This window comes from Anolis sagrei, chromosome X, assembly GCF_037176765.1.
Source record: "Anolis sagrei isolate rAnoSag1 chromosome X, rAnoSag1.mat, whole genome shotgun sequence".
In the NCBI taxonomy this organism is placed as follows: Eukaryota; Metazoa; Chordata; class Lepidosauria; order Squamata; family Dactyloidae; genus Anolis; species Anolis sagrei.
In genome coordinates this window covers 4,508,643-4,530,047 of record NC_090034.1, presented here as the reverse complement: position 1 = coordinate 4,530,047, position 21,405 = coordinate 4,508,643, and the positions used below count along the sequence as shown (strand labels likewise).

The following is a 21,405-nucleotide window of genomic DNA, read 5'->3' as shown; positions in this document are numbered from 1 at the left end:
CACTCTGGACATCATTCCACAAGGGGAGATAGTCACATACACACACAGATACACACAGATACACACATACCCTCACTGATTGGCTTTGCAGCTGCAAGGTTACTCAATACTATTCAAGCTTGCTAATTGCAACCTTCACACTTGCTTCAAACAGACAAGAATTCTTTCTCTCACTCTGGACATCATTCCACAAGGGGAGATAGTCACACACATACAGAGAGAGATACATACATACCATCACTGATTGACTTTGCAACTGCAAGGCTACTCAATGCTATTCAAGCTTGCTAATTGCAACATTCACACTTGCTTCAAATAGACAAGAGTTCTTTCTCTCACTCTGGACATCATTCCACAAGGGGAGATAGTCACACACATACAGAGAGAGATACATACATACCATCACTGATTGACTTTGCAGCTACAAGGCTACTCAATGCTATTCAAGCTTGCTAATTGCAACATTCACACTTGCTTCAAATAGACAAGGGTTCTTTCTCTCACTCTGGACATCATTCCACAAGGGGAGATAGTCACACAGAGAGAGAGAGAGAGAGACACACATACCCTCACTGATTGGCTTTGCAGCTGCAAGGCTACTCAATGCTAATTCAAGCTTGCTGATTGCAACCTTCACACTTGCTATCTCCCACCTTGGATATCATTCCACAGGTATATACACACCCCACTTGGCCTCACTAGCAACAGAACCTCTTAGGATGCCATAAGCCACAGATTCAGGTGAAACGTCAGGAGAGAATGCTACTGGAACATGGCCATCCAGCCCGGAAAACTCACAGCAACCCAGATAAGACTCTTGTTGTTGGGATGAGAGAATTTATAAATGACTGTTTGTTTACTAATGGGTCTATGGACCGTAATAAATATTGTTGTTGTTTTGTTGTTGTTTGTTGATTAGGGCTCCCTGGAGGATCAAATCATCCAGGCCAACCCTGTGCTGGAAGCATTTGGGAATGCCAAAACAACCAGGAACAACAATTCCTCTCGTTTTGTAAGTACCCGGTGCTGAAATTGTAGTCGGGGATCTGTGGTTTGCTCTTCTCCACACTCGCATGTCGTGGACTCCACTTGGTGGCCCCATTTCTTATGGTTGGTTCTGCATCTTGTGGTGCCAGAGCGCAGTCTGTTCAGCACCTTCCACGTCGCCCAGTCTTCTGTGTGCCCAAGAGGGAGTCTCTCATCCGGTATCAGTCATAGAATGAGTTTCTGGGTTTTAGCCTGCCACTTTTGGACTCTCGCTAGCTGAGGTGTGAATATCTCTGTAGGTCTTAGGAAGCTGTTTCTTCATTTAAGGCATTGGCATGCTGGCTGATATCCGAAAAGAGGATGGGACGGAGATGTCACCGCTTTGGTCCTTTCATTACTGGTTGCTACTTCCTGGAGGATGTCAGGTGGTTGCAATACCAGCTAAACAGTATAATTTCTCCAATAGCGAGGGACGTAGGCATCCTGTGATAATGCGGCTTGTCTCATTAAGAGTCACATCCACTGTTTTAGCGTGGTGAGATGTGTTCCACGCTGGGCATGCATACTCAGCAGCAGAGTAGCAAAGCACAAGGGCACATGTCTTAATTGTGCCTGGTTGTGATCCCCAGGTTGTGTCAGTCAGCTTTCGTATGATATTGTTTCTAGCACCCACGTTTTGCTTGATATTCAGTAAATATTCCAGGGAAGTAATGCTCCCCATGCTTTATTCTGCCTTGGTTCAACCACACCTGGAATACTGTGTCCAATTCTGGGCCCCACAATTGAAGGGAGATATTGACTCTAAGCTGGAATGTGTCCAGAGGAAGGCGACTCAAAGGATCAAGGGTCTGGAGAACAAGCCTTATGAGGAGCAGCTTAAACAGCTGCACATGTTTAGCCCGAAGAAGAGAAGGCTGAGAGGAGACATGATGATAGCCATGTATAAATATGTGAGGGGAAGTCATAGGGAGGAGGGAGCAAGCTTGTTTTCTGTTGCTCTCGAGCAGTGGTTCTCAACCTGGAGTCCCCAGATGTTTTTGGCCTACAACTCCCAGAAATCCCAGCCAGTTTACCAGCTGTTAGGATTTCTGGGAGTTGAAGGCCAAAAACATCTGGTGACCCCAGGTTGAGAACCACTGCTCTGGAGACTAGGATGTGGAACAATGGCTTCAAACTATTCTTCTTTGGTGATTTCTCCCTTTTTCCACTTCTTGTGCATGTCTCCTTTTTAGTCTTAGCACAGTTAGATTTCTAAGGGATCTACGTCTTCAGTAAAGTAGTATAATATCTGTGTGAATTTCCCACTGACATGCCCATCTCATCCAAAGGGATCATTCAGTTCTTATTTTGTCTGCTTTCAAAATATTGCAACCATGAGACTGGTGTGAACATCTTGCGGTCTTGATCCAAGGGGATTATTTCTCTTCCTTTTGCTTCCAGGGTAAATTCATCAGAATTCATTTCGGCAGCACAGGAAAACTGGCTGGAGCTGACATTGAGAGCTGTAAGTATCCCAGTTGAGTCAACTTCCCCATCGACCGGATGCGACCACACTGCGCAATTATAGCTGGTTGATATCGCTTTAATTGCTATACATCCATCCTGTGGCATCTTAGAACTTGTAGTTTGGGGAGGCACTAAGGACCATATACTCTGAATAATCCACATGATCTGCTTTGAACTGGATTATATGAGTCTACAGTGTAGGATTTTGTACAGCTGTGTGGAAGGGCCCTCGGACTCTTTCCATGTCAGAGTGAAAATTGGGGGGCTATGCGCAGCGGATGAGGTTACTAGATCACACAGACACAAATCAGGACACTGCAGTCTTCCAGTTTAAAAAATAACATAAAGTTTACTAAGTACATCTCAATACACGTCTACTTTTAAGCGGGGAAAATCAGGAACTAGAAAGCACAGCATCAGTACAGTTTCAGAACATCTGCTTATCTCGCTCTCTGGCTGTAAGCCGGATACTCCCTATTTCTTCCCGGCCAGAGAAACTCGTTATCTAACTTCTGTCAAGGTCTCTCCTCTCTTCCTCTCTGTCTCTTACAACAACAATTCCAATACATAATTGAACATAACAGAATCCATCTTGAATACATATGAACACCATTCTTAATCATATAGAAACACATTGCAAAAACATACATGCATACCTTCAATAATCCTGACACTCATGGGATTTGAAATTGTGTTCAGAGGAAAGCATTGCAAAGCCCAAATGCTCTCCCCGACTTTGGGGCGTTGTCTTGTGTTTTATGGAAATCTTTTGCGTTGCAGATCTCTTAGAGAAGTCTCGGGTCATTTCCCAGCAACCGGCCGAAAGAGGCTATCACATCTTCTACCAGCTCCTCTCCAACAAGAAGCCCGAACTTGTCGGTACGATCTGTTTATCTTAAGCGGCTGAGGGGGGAAAGGAAAGGGCCTGAGATTGTTAGGAATGGTGAGAGTTGAAGTCCAAAATACATGAAGGGCCCAAGTTGGCCCATGCTTGGTGTAGACGTATTATGAGTGAGGAAGGTTCAAGGCCAATTAAAGCATCCCGGACAGATGTGAGCTCTCATTTTCTAGGGCTTAAGCGGCTGAGTGGGAAAAGGAAGGGGCCTGAGGCTGTTAGGAATGGTGGGAGTTGAAGTCCAAAACACCCAGAGGGTTCAAGTTTGTCCATGCTTGGTGTGCACATACCATGAGTGAGGATTCAAGCCCAATTAAAGCATCCCGGACAGATGTTAGCTCTCACTTTCTAGGGCTTAAGTGGCTGAGAGGGGAAAGGCCCAGCCAGCATAATGTATGCTTAGGGCACTTGGGGAACAAGAAACATATGAGCAGGAAGGCAGCTCACAGAAGGCAAACAGTCTCTGTTTGATGGATTTAAGTGCCATGTTTGATAGAGTTAAGAGGCATCGCTCACCCCCAATTTAGCTTTGACATAAGAACGGCGCTTTGAGTTAAGAACTAGCGCCAGAGGAAGCGTGAGAGCCAAAATATTATGGAGCGTTACGGCTTCAAGGGAGCAGCCTCCGTGCCTCTTGCTTTTGTCCACTTTGGGAGATTGCTGTCCGCTTCGCTCTTCTCCACTTTGAGGAACTTTGGGTTAGTTGGTTTTGTGCGGGTTTTATTCCCGGTATGTTTAGCTTTTTGAAGGGAAAGAGAGAGAGAGGGAGCAAGAGAGGGAGGGAGGCTGGAATGAGGACAGGATGAGGAAGAAAAGGATGCTTCCTTGCCACAACTTTGTGCCTCTTCCATTTTAAAGTTGATCTTTCTTTCTGTATTGTCCCCTGTGAATGTTTACTTATACATTATTTCTTATATATAAAGTACATTTTCTTATTCAAAAACTCATAACAAAAAAAGGGGGGGAGTTTGGGGCCCCAAAATGGATTAATTTAATTTCTGTGGGAAAATTTGTATAAGAGTGATTTGAGTTAAGAGCTCGGTCACGAAACGAATTAAACTCTTAACTCGAGGTATTAGTGTATTTAATTTTAGCCTATAGGTGTAACAAAAGGGGTGGGAGTTTGGGGCCCCAAAATGGATTAATTTAATTTCAGTGGGAAATTTTGTTTAAGAGCAATTTGAGTTACGAGCTCGGTCACAAAACGAATTAAACTCTTAACTCGAGGTATTAGTGTATTTAATTTTAGCCTATAGGTGTAACAAAAGGGGGGGGGGAGTCTGGGCCCCCAAAATGGATTAATTTAATTTCTGTGGGAAATTTTGTATAAGAGTGATTTGAGTTAAGAGCTCAGTCACGAAACGAATTAAACTTTTAACTCGAGGTATTAGTGTATTTAATTTTAGCCTATAGGTGTAACAAAAAGGGGGGGAGCTTGGGCCCCCAAAATGGATTAATTTAATTTCTGTGGGAAATTTTGTTTAAGAGCGATTTGAATTAAGAGCTCAGTCACGAAACGAATTAAACTCTTAACTCGAGGTATTAGTGTATTTAATTTTAGCCTATAGGTGTAACCCATTCTAGTAGTGAGGTCCGTCTTCCACCCCCTTCATCTGTGGCTCAAGTGGGAACCCATTTGCTCCTGTAAACACTTCAACAACTTACACATTTGTTACTCCAACAGAGAACTTGCTTTGTGTGCCGGATCCAAAGGAATACCACTGGACAAGCCAAGGGGTGGTTGTGGTTGACAACATGGATGACGGAGAAGAATTGCTCCTCACCGATGTAAGTCTGCAAGGACAGAAGAGTGTGTGTGTCTGCGTATCCAGTGTGTTTGGTATAGACCAGTGGTTCTCAACCTGTGGGTCCCCAGGTGTTTTGGCCTACAACTCCCAGAAATCCCAGCCAGTTGACCAGCTGTTAGGATTTCTGGGAGTTGAAGGCCAAAAACACCTGGGGACCCCAGGTTGAGAACCACTGGTATAGACATATATTCACTGTTTTGACCGTGCTAGGGACCTCCACCCAAAGGCTGAATTCAGTTTGAGAGTTCTTCTTGGGAAGCAGTACTCTGAAAGCAGTACTCCAGAAAAAGTAACTTCTCCATGTTCTGATTATGCTGTGTACTGTTGGGCAACCATCATTCCATGAGGGTTCTGGTGACACCGCAGATATGGAGACCTGGGTCTGTTTGGGAAGGTCAGACCAAAAATGATTCCCTTCCATCCATCTCCTTCCAGGTTGCCTTTGACGTCCTGGGCTTCACTCAAGAAGAGAAGGTCAGCGTCTACAAGCTCACTGGTGGCATCATGCATTTCGGCAATATGAAATTCAAGCAGAAGCCAAGAGAGGAACAGGCAGAAGTCGACACCACCGAAGGTAACGACCAAGACGGAGAGGGTGGAGACCTGGGACTTTATACCATGAAGTGGAGAAAGTTGAATCATGGCAAACAACTTTGGGTCTTGGCTTGTTTGACCCATCAATGCACTCGTTGCACTCAGATTGTGCTTGGATTCTGACTTTTCATTGATGGGGAATAATACGTCAAGAATCCAATATTGTTATTTTTCTGCCCTTATTTCTTGTGTGATGGTTTTCTTATTATTTTACTCTATTTATTGTTATTATTACATTTAGTATTTTATGATATTATTACTGTTATTATTATATTTCTGTTATTGTACTGCGACATAAAAAATCTATTATTACTATTATTATTACATTTATTATTTTACTCTATTTATTATTGTTATTATTATTATTTTATCATATCATTACTATTATTACATTTCCATTATTGTACTGCGACATGAACAAAACATCTTTCTCAATGGCTGTGAATATCGGAATAATCACAACCCCAATTCCAATGGCCTATATTTTGAAGGCACAAAGCCTTCCTCTGGTGCCAAAGAACTGGTTTGAAGGCGCTTGAGACTTCTCAACGTCGTCCAGGTTGATCTGAACATGAAGCATAAGTCTCAAGGGTAAGAACCTCAGAATTGGTGCTGAGAGGTAACTTAATCAAGGGCTTCAGAGCCAAGTCTCTCTCTCACGTCCATCTGATAGAAAGTTTGATGGTGGAATGGAAAAGGAAACACTGTCCTGCTCTCTAGGAAGAGGTGGGGTCAAACAATTGAGCAGGAGGAGCAATTCAACTGGTGCAAGCAACATTGATTGACAGCTATAAATAACCAATCAATCCAACTATACATTTACAGGGTAAAAAGGCAAAATCAGGCATGATACAACAGTTCAAATTCTGCAACTTACAGTTCTACATATAGGCTATACCGCCATTCTCAGTCCGGGGGCGACTCATGGCGGTTTACAGAACGGCACAATTCGATGCCTCTAACAATATAAAAATAGCTAAAACATTTAAACATAGATAAAAATTCACTACATTATATCAATAAAAACGTTTTCCCAGGTTTTTGTGGTAAAATTAGGTACCTCAGCTTATATTTGGTTTGGCTTATACTCGAGTATATACGGTACTTCTTTCTCTGAAAATGCCTGGTGTATTCTGTCCCACTGAAAACAGATTAAGGAACACAAGATTTGCAATTTTTGTGAATTTTGTGAATGGGAAGAGCCGACTGCATTTGGGTTTTTGTCTCTTTGACCTTCTCCTTCTGGTTCTTCTGGTTGGCAGTGGCTGACAAAGTCGCCCACCTCATGAGCCTCAACTCCGGGGAACTCCAGAAGGGCATCACCAGGCCCCGGGTGAAAGTGGGCAACGAGTTCGTCCAGAAAGGGCAGAACATGGACCAGTGCCACAACTCAGTGGGCGCCCTGGGCAAAGCCATCTACGACAAAATGTTCAAGTGGCTGGTGGTCCGCATCAACAAGACCCTGGACACCAAGATGCAGAGGCAGTTCTTCATCGGGGTGCTGGATATCGCTGGCTTTGAGATCTTTGAGGTATGGATGGGCTGGTGGGCCTCCACTTGGAGCCAGTTCCCCCTTCTGGGAGCCACCACCAGGAAGGCTCTCTCTTGGTGATGGCACTACGTCCAAGAGAAAGCCTCGACTGAATTCCCTGAACTTCCTTCTACCCAATCAATAGTTTTCATTGTCGATGGACTTCATCTCACGGGATAAGAAAAACGTTTGGAACTCTTGGATTTCCCTTAATCTTCACAATGCCTTGTTTGGCTTAGGAATTGTTGAGAAAACTATTTTATTTATTTACTAGCTGTACCCGCCACACGTTGCTGTAGCCAACCTTCTCTCCTTCTTTCCCTCCTTCCTTCATTCCCTCCTTCCTTCCTTTCCTTTTTTCTTTCCTTCTCTCCTTCCTTCTCTACCTCTTTCTTTCCTTCTCCCCTTTTTTCTTTCCCTTCCTTCTTTCTTTCCATTCTTCCTTCTCTAGCTTTCTTTCCTTCCTTCGCTTTTTGCTTCCACCCTTCTGTCTTTCCTTCTTTCCTTCTCTCTCTCTCTTTCTCTCCATTCTTCCTTCTCTATCTTTCTTTCCTTCCTTCGCTTTTTGCTTCCATCCTTCCGTCTTTCCTTCCCTCTGTCTTTCTCTCCTTTCTTCCTTCTCTACCTCTTTCCTTCCTTCCTTCGCTTTTTGCTTCCATCCTTCCTTCTCTCTTTCCTTCTTTCCTTCCCTCCCTCTTTTTCTCCTTTTTTCCCTCCTTCCTTCACTCCCTCTTTTCTTTCCTTCTCTCCTTCCTTCCTTCTCTACCTCTTTCTTCCCTTTCCCCTTTTTCTTTTCCTTCCTCTTTCTCTCCTTCCTTCCTTCTCTACCTCTTTCTTTCCTTCTCCCATGTTTTCTTTTCCTTCCCTCTTTCTTTCCATTCTTCCTTCTCTAGCTTTCTTTCCTTCCTTTGCTTTTTGCTTCCATCCTTCTCTCTTTCCTTCTTTCCTTCCCTCCTCTTTTTCTCCTTCTTTCCCTCCTTCCTTCGCTCCCTCTTTCCTTCCTTCCATTTTGTTCTTTCCTTCCTTCCTTCTCTACCTCTTTCTTCCCTTCCCCCTTTTTCTTTTCCTTCCCCTTTCTCTCCTTTCTTCCTTCTTTACCTCTTTGCTTCCATGCTTCCTTCTCTCTTTCCTTCTTTCTTTCCCACCCTCTTTCTCTCCTTCCTTCCTTCCTTTTTTTATTTCTTTCTCCCCTTCCTTCCCTCTCTCTTCCATTTTTTCTGTATTGTCATTTAGCTTTTTTGAGTTTTTAAGACCTTTCTACTGTTTTGTTTTTGGGGTGGTGGTGGTTATGAGTGATGGTCACTCGTTGGTCTGTTAGGGGTGTAGTGTCCAAATCTCATGCCAATTCGTCCAGTAGTTTTTGAGTTATGTTAATCCCACAAACAAACATTACATTTTTATTTATATAGATTTACAGTATTTATATTCTGCTCTTCTCACCCCTCGGGGGACTCAGGGCAGATTACAATGTATGTACATATACATGGCAAACATTCAATGCCACAGACACACAACATATATAGACAGACAGCACAGAGGCTATTTAACATTCCAGCTTCATGGGGGTATTCTGGCCACCAGGGGAGCTGTTGCTTCACTGTAAATTTGTGATAGTCATGGAGTACTTCCTCATTATGCTGTCGCACCTGGGGGCTATAACTCTTAGTGAAAGAGACATAGATGTGATATCTTTCCCTCAGGGGATTGCTTCTTGCCTTCCTTTAAAGAACTGGAACTCCCAAGGACCAAAACACTGTAGATAACTCAAAATAGGTTTTATTGCCCACAAAGAGTTGTCCCTTTAAGGCAATAAGCTGGAAGTTTCAAAGGGGTAAAGGAAAATATAAATTACAGTCTCTGGTTGTCTTGGGTCCACGGAGATTTCACAGCTGAGAAGCTTTTCAAGGCTCCCTCTTTCTCAATGGCTGCAAATGCCTGAACATTCACAGCCCCAATCCAAATGGCCTATATTTGAAGACACGAAGCCTTCCTCTGGTGCCACAGGACCAGTTTGAAGGTGCTTGGGTCTTCTCAACGTTGTCCAGGGCGATCTGGGCATGAAGTATGAGTCCCAAGGGTAAAAACCTTAGAATTGGTGATGAGAGGTAACTTAATTAAGGGCTTTAGAGCCAAGTCTCTTTCTCATGTCTATCTGATAGAAAGTTTGCTGGTAGAGCAGAAAAGGAAAAGCTCTGCCCTCCTCCAGGAAGAGGTGGAGCCAAGCAATTGAGCTGAGGAAGCAATATAACTGGTGCAAACAACATTGATGGACAGCTATAAATAACCAATCAATCCAACTATACATTTACAAACTAGGCAAGTTTGGGCATGTTATACAGTTTAAACCTTTGCACTTTGAAGTTCTACACACAGGTGGTGCCACTCACACCGTCGCACTCATTCTTTTGCACGCTTGCTGGAGATTTTATGGCACCGTAATTAGTTAAATTAGCCTCCCTGCATAAGTGGTACCTAAATTTCCTACTTGACAGATGCAACTGTCTTTCGGGCTGCAAAGGTCGACAGCAAGCTACACAATGGTCGAAAACTCACTCTGACCTGAGCTGGCTTCAAACTCATGACCTTTAGAAATGGCAAAACACCTCAACCCCATGGTTGAAGCTTTCATTGTGTGAAGGGCACCGTGGGTCGCTGTTTCTTAAATGTGTAGAAACACTGGTTTTACTGGGTGGGATGAAGTCCTAAATGTCTTTATCACGGCTCAAAGTAGCGTCTCTTCTGTTCCTTCTGCAGTTCAACAGCTTTGAGCAGCTGTGCATCAACTTCACCAACGAGAAGCTGCAGCAGTTCTTCAACCACCACATGTTTGTGCTGGAGCAAGAGGAGTATAAGAGAGAAGGGATCGATTGGGTGTTCATTGACTTTGGCCTGGATCTGCAGGCTTGCATTGAGCTCCTGGAAAAGGTGACCACCACCATCATCCTCAATCACTACCACCACCATTTTGTTTGATTTATAGCCCGTCCCTCCAATTTGCTCCAACTCATATTGGTCCTCCTCTTTGTTTACATCCTCGCCACATCATGTCAGAGAGACACAGATTAGACCAAGTACATCTAGTGAGCTTCAAGGTTGAGTAGTGGTATGAACTCAAGACACAGGTCCATGTTGTCTCTCTACGTGACCTATAGATAGAACGATGCAGTAGTTTATTTATGTATTTATTGGTCCTCCTCTTTGTTTAAATCCTCACCACATCTCTGTCAGAGAGACACAGATTAGCCCAAGTACATCTAATTGGCTTCAAGGATGAGTAGTGGTATGAACTCAAGATACAGGTCCATGTTGTCTCTCTACGTGACCTATAGATTGAACGATGTAGTAGTTGGTTTGTTTGTTTGTTTATTTACTGTATTTGTATACCGCCTTTCTCAGCCTATCAGCGACTCAAGGTGGTTTCCATAATGGGTTGTTGTAGGTTTTTCTGGGCTATATGGCCATGGTCTAGAGGCATTCTCTCCTGACCTTTCGCCTGCATCTATGGCACTACCTCTGAGGATGCTTGCCATAGATGCAGGCGAAACGTCAGGAGAGAATGCCTCTAGACCAATGATGGGCAACCTTTTGAGCTTAGTGTGTCAATACTCGCCAAAAAAACCGATCATAACTCGAGTGGGGTGTCACTTCGAGAAAAAACCCATAATTTCATGATATTTATAGTTTAATAACAAAAATATATTATTGTATTATATAACTGTATTTAATGAACCAAAAACTAATTATTTAACTTTCCTGCCTTTTCTATAATGCCATATTACTCGGCATTATAGAAAAATGCTGGTGTAGGAGCTGAGGATGAAATGTCCTTGGGATGCGGCCCCATCTTCCTTGTATGCAGCCACATGTGGCTGTGTGTCATCGAAAATGGCTACGCGTGTCACTGCTGACACGCGTGTCATAGGTTCGCCATCATGGCTCTAGACCATGGCCATATAGCCCAAAAAAACCTACAACAACCCAGTGATTCCAGCCACGAAAGCCTTCAACAATACAGTATACATATTATCATAATACAGATTAAAACATTAAAACAGTATAAAACACAACAAAGGCAACAAAAAACAACATCATTAGCGTCTCCTTGTTATCGAGCATTGTCCAGTTCCATCGTCAAGTCGTTAGATGTCCTATATCAATTACTCTGCATTTGTAAACGCTTGCTCAAATAGCCATGTTTTAACTTGCCTCCGAAAAGTTACGAGGGAGGGAGCAGATCTAATCTCCCTAGGGAGGGCATTCCATAGCCAAGGGGCCACCACTGAGAAGGCTCTGTCTCTTGTCCCCACCAGATGTACTTGTGACGAAAGTGGGACCGAGAGCAGGACCTCCCCGGACGATCTTTGAGTTTTGGAGGCCCGCTCTAGAGATTCAGTGTCTGATTTTGAGCAAGTCACACACTCGTAGCCCCAGAAACCCTGCTGATAGCTTCACCACAAATTCACCATCAGTTGGAAATGATTCAAAGGCACACAACGACAATAAAAGGCTCAAACTCAGCCCTCCTGAATCAAACTCAGCCCCCCCGGAATCAAACTCAGCCCCCCTGAATCAAACTCAGTCCCTCCCCCAATCAAACTCAGACCCCCCCAGAATCAAACTCAACCCCCCGAGTCAAACTCAGCCCCCTCCAAAGCAAACTCAGCCTCCCCGAATTAAACTCACCCCTCCCGAATCAAACTCAGCTCCCCCGAATCAGACTCAGCCCCCCGAATCAAATTCAGCCCCCCCTGAGTCAAACTCAGCCCCCCTGAATCAAACTCAGCCCCCCGAATCAAACTCAGCCCCTCCCTGAATCAAACTCAGCCCCCCAGAATCAAACTCAGCTCCCCCTGGAATCAAACTCAGCCCCTTCCTGAATTAAACTCAGCCCCCCCCCCACCGAATCAAACTCAGCCCCCCCCCCCCCCCCCCGAATCAAAATCCTGGCTACGGGCCTGTGTGGCAGGCATAACTGCTTGGAGCTTCGTTTGGTCTTTTCACACCAAAGCGGTACCTATTGATCTACTCCCACCAAAGCAGTACCTATTGATCTACTCACATTTTTGAACTGCTAGATTGGCAGAAGCTAGGGCTAACAGCGGGAGCTCACTCTGTCCCGCAGATTCGAACTGCCAACCTTCAGGTCAGCAGTTTAGCAGCACAAGGGTTTAACCCATTGCGCCTCTACTCCCACCAAAGTGGTACCTATTGATCTACTCACATTTTTGAACTGCTAGATTGGCAGAAGCTAGGGCTAACAGCGGGAGCTCACTCTGTCCCATGGATTTGAACTGCCAACCTTCAGGTCAGCAGTTTAGCAGCACAAGGGTTTAACCCATTGCACCTCTACTCCCACCAAAGCGGTACCTATTGATCTAGTCACATTTTTGAACTGCTAGATTGGCAGAAGCTAGGGCTAACAGCGGGAGCTCACTCTGTCCCGTGGATTTGAACTGCTGACCTTCAGGACAGCAGTTTAGCAGCACAAGGGTTTAACCCATTGCACCTCTACTCCCACCAAAGCGGTACCTATTGATCTACTCACATTTTTGAACTGCTAGATTGGCAGAAGCTAGGGCTAACAGCAGGAGCTCACTCTGTCCCGCAGATTCGAACTGCCGACCTTCAGGTCAGCGGTTTAGCGGCACAAGGGTTTAACCCATTGCACCTCTACTCCCACCAAAGTGGTACCTATTGATCTAGTCACATTTTTGAACTGCTAGATTGGCAGAAGCTAGGGCTAACAGCGGGAGCTCACTCTGTCCCGCGGATTTGAACTGCCAACCTTCAGGTCAGCAGTTTAGCAGCACAAGGGTTTAACCCATTGCATCACTATAAAAATAGCCAAAAATGGGTACTGAGTACTTTCAGATTGGAAGGACAACAGAGAAGAAGCAAACTCTGGCCCTTTCTAGACTGCAATATAAAATCCAGATTATCTGCTTTGAACTGAATTATATGGCAGCGTAGAGTCATCTAATCCTGCTCCCCCAGTCACACAAACACAGATAAAGGCCAAGGCTTCCCCTTTCATTTCCGGCTCATTGGGTAGAAACCGCCTGGCGCTCCTTCCTTCAAATCGTGTGCTGTTGAGTTTGTGTCTTCCTCTCACTGGTCCTTCTCGCCCTTTCCTTTCCTCAGCCCATGGGCATCTTCTCCATCCTGGAAGAGCAGTGCGTGTTCCCCAAGGCCACCGACGCTACTTTCAAGGCTGCCCTGTACGACAACCATCTGGGCAAGTCCCCCAACTTCCTGAAGCCCAAAGGCGGCAAGGGCAAAGGGGCGGAAGCTCACTTCGAGCTGGTGCATTATGCAGGGACGGTGAGTACGAAGCATGCAGGGATGCGCTCACCAGCCATTCATCATCCATCCATCAATTTCCCATGTGACAGTAGTCTGCTGATACACACACACATGTTGCAGTCCTACCATCCTGGTTTCATCATTCCCATGCCTGGTCACTGTGATTTAGCACTCAGAAGCGTCCCTAGGTAATTTTCAACGGCAAGCAAACAGTATTTTGGCGCCCCCCCACCCCAACCAATCGTTGATATATATTTTCTGTTCGTCGTGGGAGTTCTGTGTGCCATATTTGGTTCAATTCCATCATTGGTGGAGTTCAGAATGCTCTTTGATTGTAGGTGAACTATACATCCCAGTAACTACACTTGCCGCACTTGCTCCCTTGCCTGGCCCGTTTTGGGTCCAGAGGCGTGTCTGAGGACCCCGGCGTGTGCACCAAAAGTCACCTCTTCTCCTGACTTTCTCCTCAGCCATTGGGACCAAGAGAGAGAGAGTGTGTGTGTGTGTGTGTGAGAGAGAGAGAGAGAGAGAGAGAGAGGTGGAGATGCCCACCTTTCCTGAAGGTAGGCGCAAAAAACAAAGGAGGGAGCGGAGGTGGGAGATACCTCCAGCCGGAGGGGCTCTCTCTCTCTCTCTCTCTTGGTCCCAATGGCTGAAGAGAAAGTCAGGAGAAGAGGTGACTTTTGGTTCACACGCTGGGGTCTTCAGACACGCCACCGGACCCAGGAGAGGAGAGGAGGAGGAGAGGAGGCAGGTGGAGCGCCGGGGATTGGGAAAGGGAGCGGGTCATGGGGAAGGGATCGAACGTGGAGAACAATTGAGCACCGGCTCTGCTCGCATACCCAGTGGCCAGGTGGAGCAGGAACGAGAGGGGCTAGGCGAGGGTCAAGGGCCCGGCCCCTTTGGGAAGAGGATCGCCCGGCAGCGAGGCAAGAAAGCCGAGGCTCCCCCCGGACTGCTAGGGCTGTTGTGAGCTGAGGGGCGCTCCTCAAGTGGCAGTCGAGGGGCATTTACAGAGGCGCCTCTGCACCCCTGACAAAAAAAAAGTGTTCTGCGACCGCTTACTTCGCATAATGGACGAGCCGCCCCTGTTAGCACTCTACCCAGCATTATACCTTCCAAATATCACAATGTATTTTAAATTTCCAACATTATATATGTTTGCATGCACCTGTTTGGTTTTTTTTTTTTGGTGGAATCTGTAGAACAGAGGTTATTATTATATTATTATAACTTTATTTGTACCCCGCTAGAATCTCCCGAAGGATTCGATGCGGCTTACAACAGGCCGAAGCCCACACAATACAACAATACAATACCTAGCAAATAAAAAACAATTAAGCAGAGAAACAGAATACAATAGCAATACAACAAGACATTATTAAAAACTGAGCCGGCCGGCGTAGGGGTACAGGATTAAAAGTGCTGATGTGTCGGAGGGATATGGGATTATAGTATAAGTGCGGTGTGCAGTGTGAGGTGGTCTTGGTTCTGACTAAAGTGCTTCTGGGATTTGGAACTGGGGTTTCTAGTCTGAGAAGGCACATTTGAACAGCCAGGTTTTCAAATTCTTTCTGAAGACTGCCAGTGTAGGGACTTGTCTGAGGTCTTTCGGGAGGGCGTTCCAGAGGCGGGGGGCCACCACGGAGAAGGCCCTGTCCCGTGTCCCAACCAAACGCGCTTGTGACGTGGGCGGGATCACGAGCAGGGCCTCTCCAGATGACCGGAGTGAGTGTGTGGGTTCGTAGACAGCGATGCGGTCGCGCAGGTAGGGTGGTCCCAAAACGTTCAGGGCTTTGTAGGTAAGCACCTGCACCTTAAGGTTCTCAAAGTGTGTTCCATGGAGCCCTTGCGGTTCCTTGTTTCCAGAATTTCCTGGAATGGAAACTTGGCAACTTCGTCTTCCCTATTTCCCTCTCCCTGCTCACAGGGTGCCTTGATTGTGCTTTAACTGCATGGAAGAATAAAGGGGGTTGGACTGGATGACCCCTGGTCATCGTCTTCTTCTTCTTCTTCTTCTTCTTCTTCTTATTATTATTATTATTATTATATCATTTACTACTACAACAAAGGCTGAATGGCCATCCATTGGTGTGCTTTGATTGTGCCTTTTCTGCCTGACAGAAAGGGGTTGGATTGGATGGTCTCTGGAGTTCTTTCTCCTTCTTCTCCTCCTCCTCCTTCTCCTCATTCTCCTCCTTCTCTTTCTCCTTCTCCTTTTCTTTCTCCTCCTCCTCCTCTTTCTCTTCCTCCTTCTCCTCCTCCTCCTTCTTCTCCTCCTCCTTCTTTTCTTCCTCCTCCTCCTCCTTCTCTTCCTCCTTTTCTTTCTCCTCCTCTTCCTTCTCCTCCTCCTCCTCTTTCTCCTCCTCCTCCTCCTCCTTTTCTTTCTCCTCCTCCTCCTCCACCTTCTTCTCCTCTACCACCACCTTCTCCTGCTCCTCCTCCTCCTCCTCCTCCTCCTCCTCCTCCTTTTCTTCTTCTTCCTCCTCCTCCTCCTCCTCTTTCTCCTTCTCTTTCTCCTCCTCCTCCTCCTCCTCCTCCTCCTCCTCCTCCAGGCTGAGTGGTCATCTGTTGGGTGTGCTTTGATTGTGCTTTTTTTCTGCCTGGCAAAATAAAGGGAGTTGGACTGGATGGCCCCAAGGATCTTCCACTGCAATATTGTTACATTTATGTTGGTTAATTAAGGGCTCTGTAACTGAAAAAAGTGGTTTGGCTTGGGCTCAAATTATGTTTCTTGATGTCTCTCAGAGCAGCAACGATGCCAAAAGATCCAAATCCCTGTTTCAGCTCTTGAGGTCGTGATTCAAGTTTCCTGTGTTTGACTATGTTCCTGAAAGATTTTTTGCATAGGGAAAAGTTTTCTGCTTTCATGCTTATGGATTTATGCCTGTGATCTTGACTTCCCGAATTTCATGTATTTTGTCATTCTTGGTCTACTGTTCTTTTGTATTTTATAGCTCCTTTCCTACTACTTTTTTGGAAAATACCCTTCCCCTCCCTTGTACCTGCTCTTCTTAATAAACTGTTGTAGTTAGTACTACTGGACACTGGTATGGTGCGGGGTGAAAATGTGTCCCCATCAGCAGCCTTCCGCTGATGGGGAGTTTTCCCATGATATCAGATTAGGTCTCTGCACAGAGGGAGTGAAGGATAGCTTAATTAGGCGGCTAGAGTGCAACACATACCCAGCTTCTACTCCTCATAGATGCCCACAAACCATTGAGTGGAGTGACTCTTAGTTGTAACACCATTGTCTCCCTGTCTCTCCTTCCAGGTGGGCTACAACATCACTGGGTGGCTGGAGAAGAACAAGGACCCCCTGAACGAAACGGTGGTGGGCTTGTTCCAGAAGTCAGGGATGCCCCTGCTTTGCACTCTCTTTAAAGAAGAAGAGCCCAGTATGTAGATCACGTTGGATGTTGTTGTTTTTATTATTTTTAATTACTGTTTCATCTTTGCAACATCTTATTTAATATTTCCATTGGTGCATATACCTATCAGCATCTTGTTTTCGGGGACCGCCATCGTGCAGCAAGTTAAACCGTTAAGCGATGGTGCAATGGGTTAAACCCTTGTGCTGCTGAACTGCTGACCTGAATCACCAAGAGTCCTCATGGGCCATCCAGTCCAACCCTATTCTGCCAAGATGCAGGAAGGTTGGCTGAACTGTTGACTAGAAGGTTGGTGGTTCAAATCCCCAGACAGGGTGAGCTCCCATTGCTAGACTGGGCCACAGCAACGCGTGGCAGGGGACAGCTAGTAATCTATATAAATAAAAATGTAATATCCGTTTGTGGGATTAAAATAACTCAAAAACCACTGGACAAATTGACACCAAATTTGGACGCAACATACCTACCAGGCCAACAAGTGACCATCACTCATAAAAACACTGAAAAACACAGCAGAAGGGACTTAAAAAGCAATATATATATATATATATATATATATATATATATATTACAGCACATGCACAAAACAACATATATACACAAACACACATATATACACATATACACAAATATATATACACACATATATGCATCTATACACACACAAACACATATACACAGACTGGGCCACAGCAATGCATGGCAGCCGACAGCTAGTAATAATAATAATGATAACATTTATTTATTTATTGGGATGGCTAGTAATAATAATAATAATGATAACATTTATTTATTTATTTATTTACTTACTTACAGGATTTATATTCTGCCCTTCTCAACCCGCAGGGGACTCAGGGTGGATCACAATGCACATATATGTGGCCAACATTCAATGGCATAAACATGCAACATATATAGACAGACACACAGAGGCTATTTAACTTTCCAGCTTCATGAGGGTATGTTCGAATTCCGGCCACCGGGGGAGCTGTTGGTTCACCATCCACTTGTGACACCAATGGAGTACTTCCTCATTCTTTTTCACACTGCTGGAGAGTTTTATGGCGTCGTAAATTAGTTCAATTAACCTCCCCGTATAAGCGGTATCTAAATTTCCTACTTGACAGATGCAACTGTCTTTTGGACATCAAGCTAGGCAAATGGTCGGGAGCTTACTCTGACCCAGGCTGGCTTCGAACTCATGACCTTTCGGTCAGTGGTGATTTTAATGCAGGTGACTCCCAACCAGCTGCGCCACAACCCAATTTATTTATATTCCACCCTATCTTCCCAAGGGGACTTAGGGTGGATCACAGTACACATACATGGCAAACATTCAGTGAAGTTTTGGACATACAGGATAGAAGCAGATAGAAAGGAGATATGTTGAATCGGCGTCCAGCATTTTGGCATCTTGGAGGTTGTGCTCGAATCCAGCCACAGGAGGGTGCTGTTGCGCCATCCTCTATGACGAAGAGTCATCCGGACTTCCTCATTCCGTTTGGTTGCCGGGCATTTTCGGATCTTTTTCTTTATGGTGTCGCAAAATACCTCCCCCACTTTTCAGCAGTACCTAATTTATTTATTTAGAGCTCTGTTTTTTAATGATGATGATGATGATGATGATGATGATAATGATTTATTTATATTCCGCTCTCTCTCCTCAAAGGAACTCAGGCTGGATTCCAAACATAAAAGGCAAACATTCAATGCATGAATACAACAATACATCCATACTAACAAATTTATACAACCCAACCTATAAATACCAATTATAACTTAACAAACTAAAATTAAATAAAAAGCACAGCCTGTTATAACAGATATAAGACAAAACATCAAATGGAAACAATAATGCCCCATTTCTTTGGGGAGAATCAATTAACTGCTTAGGTAAACAGTAAGCTGGGCTGACAGTCGGGAGCTCACACCAACCCGGGGCTTCAAACTGGCAACCTTTCAGTTGGTAGATCTTATCGCTGCTGGTGAGTTACCTGCTGTGCTAAAGCCCGACTGAGTCAATATCAACATACCTTTCAAATAGCCAACTATCTAAAACTTCCAGCCTTTTGAGAAGGTGTATGTTTAATTGTCTTGATGTCAACCAAAAACTTGAACCATTTGTATTTTGTTGTTTTGTCCTCAGCGGCAGGAACCAAGAAGCAGAAGAGAGGCTCCTCATTTATGACCGTCTCCAACTTCTACAGGGTAAGAGGGCTTTTGGGGGTTTTTTAATACTGGTAGCCAGATTTTATTCATTTTCATGGTTTCCTCCTTTCTGTTGAAATTGTCCACGTGCTTGTTGTGAATTTCAACGGCCTCTCTGTGTAGCCTGGCATGGTGGTTGTGAGAGTGGACCAGCATTTCTGTAGAAAGGAGGAAACCATGAAAATTCCAGAAAGGAAACAATCAGTGCCAGTGAACACCTCCCAACAAAGGATTCCCCCAGGCAGGGAGCAGCCAGGCTTTGGAGCTGCAAACCTATTCGATGCTAATCAAGATGGCCAACAGCAACATGCACACTTGCCACAAACCTTGAATTGAAGTGGACTCTATGGTAGTTGACATCAAACCAGACCATCCACACACCTTGCCATGCCCAAATCCAACCCTTGTTGTCTTCTACACTTTCCTTTCTATCACGAGTATAGTCCAAGATACCCAGAAAGTGTCCTCTTTTTTGCTCAACGTCCTTCTGATGTTTGCCTTCCTACTTTTTCAGGAGCAGCTGAACAAACTGATGGCCACATTGCACAGCACTGCCCCGCATTTCGTGCGCTGCATCGTCCCCAACGAATTCAAGCAGTCCGGTAGGTATTTTTGCTATTGCATCCCAGATCAAGAAACGAGACCATAAGATTAAATCCACCACACTGGACTGTAGGAAAAACAATCCTTGTTTATTGATGAAAAATTGGTTACAAAAGAAAGGTAAATGCAAAGTCAAAAAGCCACAATAGAAACACAGCAGTCAGTAGAATCTCTGAACTTGAGCAAAATTCCAAAAGCCACAATACAAGAACCAGGAACCTGTTAGCCTCTCGCTAACCATGAACTTGAAAACTAGAAGCCTCTGGGATTACTGGCCATGGAACACAGGAATTCTGCCAAGGCACAGCCACAGTCCCAAACGTTGCTTGATCTCAAGAGACACCCGGCAGGAGGCCCCTTAAACCAAAGAAGATATTCTTTGAAATGCCCCTTGACTTTGAAGCCTGGGCCTGTCTCTCCTGTAAACGATTTGACCTTTGTAGAAACTGTGAAACATTTCTGTCTCTAACTATCGGTTCTCTTCGGTCCTCATTAAAAAACCCAGGTGGAGAGATATCACGGCTAGCTTCGAAAACATTTTCCTCCAGCTGTTCAGTTTCACTTTCCTCGCCGCTGACCTCAGCATCAACAACAGATTCCACACTGTCAGGGTCAGAGAGAGCTTGCTCAGTTGGAAAAACTATCAGAGAATCCGGTTCACACAGATCAGGATCAGGCTGAACCCCAACACTTGCTTTGAATTGCAGAGAGCCAAATGTATTCTAGATCTGGGTTGGTGTAGGTTTTTCGGGCCATATGGCCATGTTCTAGTACAGTGCTTCTCAACCTTTCTAAAGCCGTGACAGTTCCTAAATACAGTTCCTCATGTTATGGTGACCTCCAACCATAAAATTATTTTCATTATTTTCATTGCTTCTTTAGAACTGTAATTTCACAACTGTTATGAATCATAATGTAAATATCTGATATGCAGGATGTATTTTAATTGTTACAAATTGAACCTAATTAAAGCATAGTGATTAATCACAAAAACAAAAAGTTTGGGGGAGTATGGATAATAGGTGATGGGATTTGCAGTCCCTTCAACCGATTCAGCTCTTACTTCACAATTGATTCAAACAGACTTGGGTTCTTATTCCACAGATATATATGTCCAGCTAAGGTGCAACTTGACAGAAGCAAAATGCTAGCTCCACCAGACACAGCTCTGTAAATCAAGAACTCTGGAGACTTTGGTTACAAAAGAAAACTCAGTTTACTAAGCACAGAAAAACACATCCATCTACAGCGAGCGACACACAGGAAGAGACAGGAAAACCGAAAGTCAAAACAGAACTTTGCTACTGTGAATCTTTCTTGCTCCAAGCGGCAACTCCCTAGAAGTTCTCCGTAGAAGAGAGCTTATCTTAAGGTCACTTAATCACAGCCTCAACATAAACATTTCAGTACAGCATTTCCATTCTCAGTGGCATCCATATTTGCTACACAAGAATTGCATTTAAAACTCATACACATAATACATATAATACCTCAATAAATCCTGACAATATATGCACCCCACTTGCCTCACTGCCAACACAACCTCTGAAGATGCCATTAGCCACAGATGCAGGTGAA

General features: G+C 44.7%; 1 protein-coding gene across 1 annotated transcript in view; it reads left to right on the top strand.

The window, feature by feature from the left end:
- LOC137097983 (myosin-16-like) overlaps positions 1-21,405 on the top strand; it is an 85,882-nt gene that overhangs the window by 19,016 nt on the left and 45,461 nt on the right. Inside the window, exons 7-17 of the mRNA XM_067473517.1 lie at positions 920-1,012; positions 2,428-2,491; positions 3,274-3,372; positions 5,073-5,176; positions 5,632-5,770; positions 7,053-7,321; positions 10,076-10,246; positions 13,463-13,642; positions 16,899-17,022; positions 19,163-19,224; positions 19,739-19,826. Of these exons, the coding sequence (XP_067329618.1) occupies positions 920-1,012; positions 2,428-2,491; positions 3,274-3,372; positions 5,073-5,176; positions 5,632-5,770; positions 7,053-7,321; positions 10,076-10,246; positions 13,463-13,642; positions 16,899-17,022; positions 19,163-19,224; positions 19,739-19,826 (1,393 nt within the window). The remainder of the gene's footprint in view (positions 1-919; positions 1,013-2,427; positions 2,492-3,273; positions 3,373-5,072; positions 5,177-5,631; positions 5,771-7,052; positions 7,322-10,075; positions 10,247-13,462; positions 13,643-16,898; positions 17,023-19,162; positions 19,225-19,738; positions 19,827-21,405) is intronic.